Raw genomic sequence first — 2,500 nt, forward strand, 5'->3', positions numbered from 1 at the left:
AGTGTAAAAAGCTCTTCCAGGTACACACACACACACACACACAGAGTAAGTGACCTTCAATTTAAACCTCTAATGTGGAGATTATTTTAAAACTTCTCTAATTCTGTGTGTGTCAGATTCCTCAGGAGATGATGCTGCAGGCGTGTAGCTCCTACGTGTTAGCGGACGCTCAGCCGCTGCCTCTGCATGCGCTCGGTGTGAACAGACGCGGAGAACACGTGGACTATCGCGTTTACCTGGAGGACAACGTGCAGTGTTTACTCAGAGATACAGCTGAGAAGGGCAAGGGGTGGCACAGCGCACCGGGACCTCCACACACTGAGCTCGCCTTCAAGAAGGTACACACACACACACACACACACACTCACCCACTCACACACACACTGTCCTGATTTTGACCAATTAGTCAGTTCTATGAACCTACATAAAAAGATGCTGTCCCAAATAGTGGGTCAGACTGGTACAACCTAAAAACACCAGAAACTGGGGGACACTGAAGCTCTGGGGATACTGGGAGAGAAAACTCTGAAAACTAGTGAGCAGAGATGTTTACAAAACACCGGACACTAGTGGACACTGGAATCTAGGAAAATATGGACACTAGGGAACAATCAGTACACAAGTAACACAGCATGTCTGATAGTCTCTTTCAGTGAGTCAGTGAATCACCTACTGCATTCGGGAGTCATTTAGGGAGTCAGTCAAAGAGTCGTTTACGGGAGTCACTTGGTGTTAGAAGGCAAGGGAACTATTTAGGCAGGGAGTCGGTCGGTCAGAGAGTCAGTCATCGAGTCATTTGGTCAGGAGGTCAGACAGTTGGTCAGGGAGTCAGTCAGGTGTCCCTATTAACTGTTTATTCCTCTGAATCGTGTTTGATCAATTGCAGGTTGGAGAAGGCCACCCGATTCGCCTGTGGCGTGCCTCTGTGGAGATCGAGGCTCCACCCACTGTGGTTTTGCACCGTGTGCTGAGAGAGCGCCACCTATGGGATGAGGACCTGCTGCACAGCCGCGTAATCGAGAGTCTGGAGAACAACACCGAGGTGTTTCACTACATCACCGACAGCATGGCGCCTCACCCACGCAGAGACTTTGTAGTGCTCCGGTACACACACACACACACACACACACACACACACACACACACACACACACACACACAGCAAAAACATGTGTGTGTTTATACAGTGCCGTTCTTTTGCGTGTGTGTGTGTCAGGCGTTGGTGCACAGATCTCCCTCGGGGTGTGTGTGTTCTCATCTCCTCATCTGTTGATCACGGCAATGTGCAGCTGGAGGCGGGGCTTCGAGCGGTGCTTCTGACATCACGTATTATAATTGAGCCATGCGGAAAGGGGCGGAGCCGACTAACTCACTACTGCAGAGCAGATCTACGGTATAACACACACACATACACACACACACACACACACACACATATATATATATATATATATATATATATATGTATATTTATATATATATATATATATATATGTATATGTATATTTATATATATATATATATAAATATATATATATATATATATATATATGTATATTTATATATATATATATATATATATGTATATGTATATTTATATATATATATATATATGTATATATATATAATATATATACACAAATATATGGTATTACCATCTACAGAAGTAACACTGTCTCTGTGTGTGTGTGTGTGTGTGTGTCCTACAGGGGGCGCTCTCCTGACTGGTATAATAAAGTGTTTGGTCACCTGTGTGCAGCAGAAGTCGCTCGGATACGTGGCTCGTTCCCCGTTCTGACCGCAAGAGGACCTGAGACCAAACTCTGAAACCAAGCGAGTGACAAACAGGACAAGACCAAAGTTTACAGTGGAAGTACTTCATCTGATCTTAAACCAGATTAGACCAAATCTGATTACCAGACTACTCAGTATAGACACATGATCTCAGACCTGATTAGACATGATCAAACCAGACTAGTCTTAGATTAGACCTAATCCAATTAGATCCAATTTAACCAGATTAGACAAAGCAAATACTCAGAGCTGATCAGATTAGATTGGACCAAACCAAAGAAATGACCTGTTTATATCACATCAGATTGGGACCGCATGAATCAGAGAGTATTAGACATGATCAAACCAGAGAGCTCCTGACCTGCTCAAATCAGACTATATCTCATTAGATCAAATTAGATCGGACCATGCCGAATCAGCACAGCCCAGGCCAACACATTTAACTAGAATAAAGACAGATCAGATCTAAACAGATCAGAGGAGAATCGACTAGACTGAACCAAATTAGATCGAATTAGATCAGGAAGCATCAGACTAGAGATTAGATTAGATTAGATTATATTAGATTATACAACATTCTAAGCACAAAAGACCAAAGATTCATCAGGGATTCAAGATTAAAAGATATCAAAGATTAAAGCAGATCAGACCAAAGCAGACCAGATCAAGTAAAAGAGATCGGAAAAGAGGGACGCATTACACTAGA

General features: G+C 42.9%; 1 protein-coding gene across 4 annotated transcripts in view; it reads left to right on the forward strand.

Annotated features, from left to right (window-relative positions):
- Nucleotides 1-2,500, forward strand: part of stard8 (StAR-related lipid transfer (START) domain containing 8) — a 38,653-nt gene that overhangs the window by 35,721 nt on the left and 432 nt on the right. For all 4 annotated transcript variants that reach the window (XM_058383424.1, XM_058383423.1, XM_058383426.1 and 1 more), the window contains 5 exons: nucleotides 1-20; nucleotides 117-338; nucleotides 887-1,104; nucleotides 1,217-1,393; nucleotides 1,710-2,500. The exon at nucleotides 1-20 is cut by the window's left edge and continues 92 nt beyond it; the exon at nucleotides 1,710-2,500 is cut by the window's right edge and continues 432 nt beyond it. In XM_058383424.1, the coding sequence (XP_058239407.1) occupies nucleotides 1-20; nucleotides 117-338; nucleotides 887-1,104; nucleotides 1,217-1,393; nucleotides 1,710-1,827 (755 nt within the window). In that variant the 3' untranslated portion in view covers nucleotides 1,828-2,500. The remainder of the gene's footprint in view (nucleotides 21-116; nucleotides 339-886; nucleotides 1,105-1,216; nucleotides 1,394-1,709) is intronic.

The sequence above is a fragment of the Hemibagrus wyckioides genome, linkage group LG28 (genome assembly GCF_019097595.1).
Source record: "Hemibagrus wyckioides isolate EC202008001 linkage group LG28, SWU_Hwy_1.0, whole genome shotgun sequence".
NCBI classification, from domain to species: domain Eukaryota; kingdom Metazoa; phylum Chordata; class Actinopteri; order Siluriformes; family Bagridae; genus Hemibagrus; species Hemibagrus wyckioides.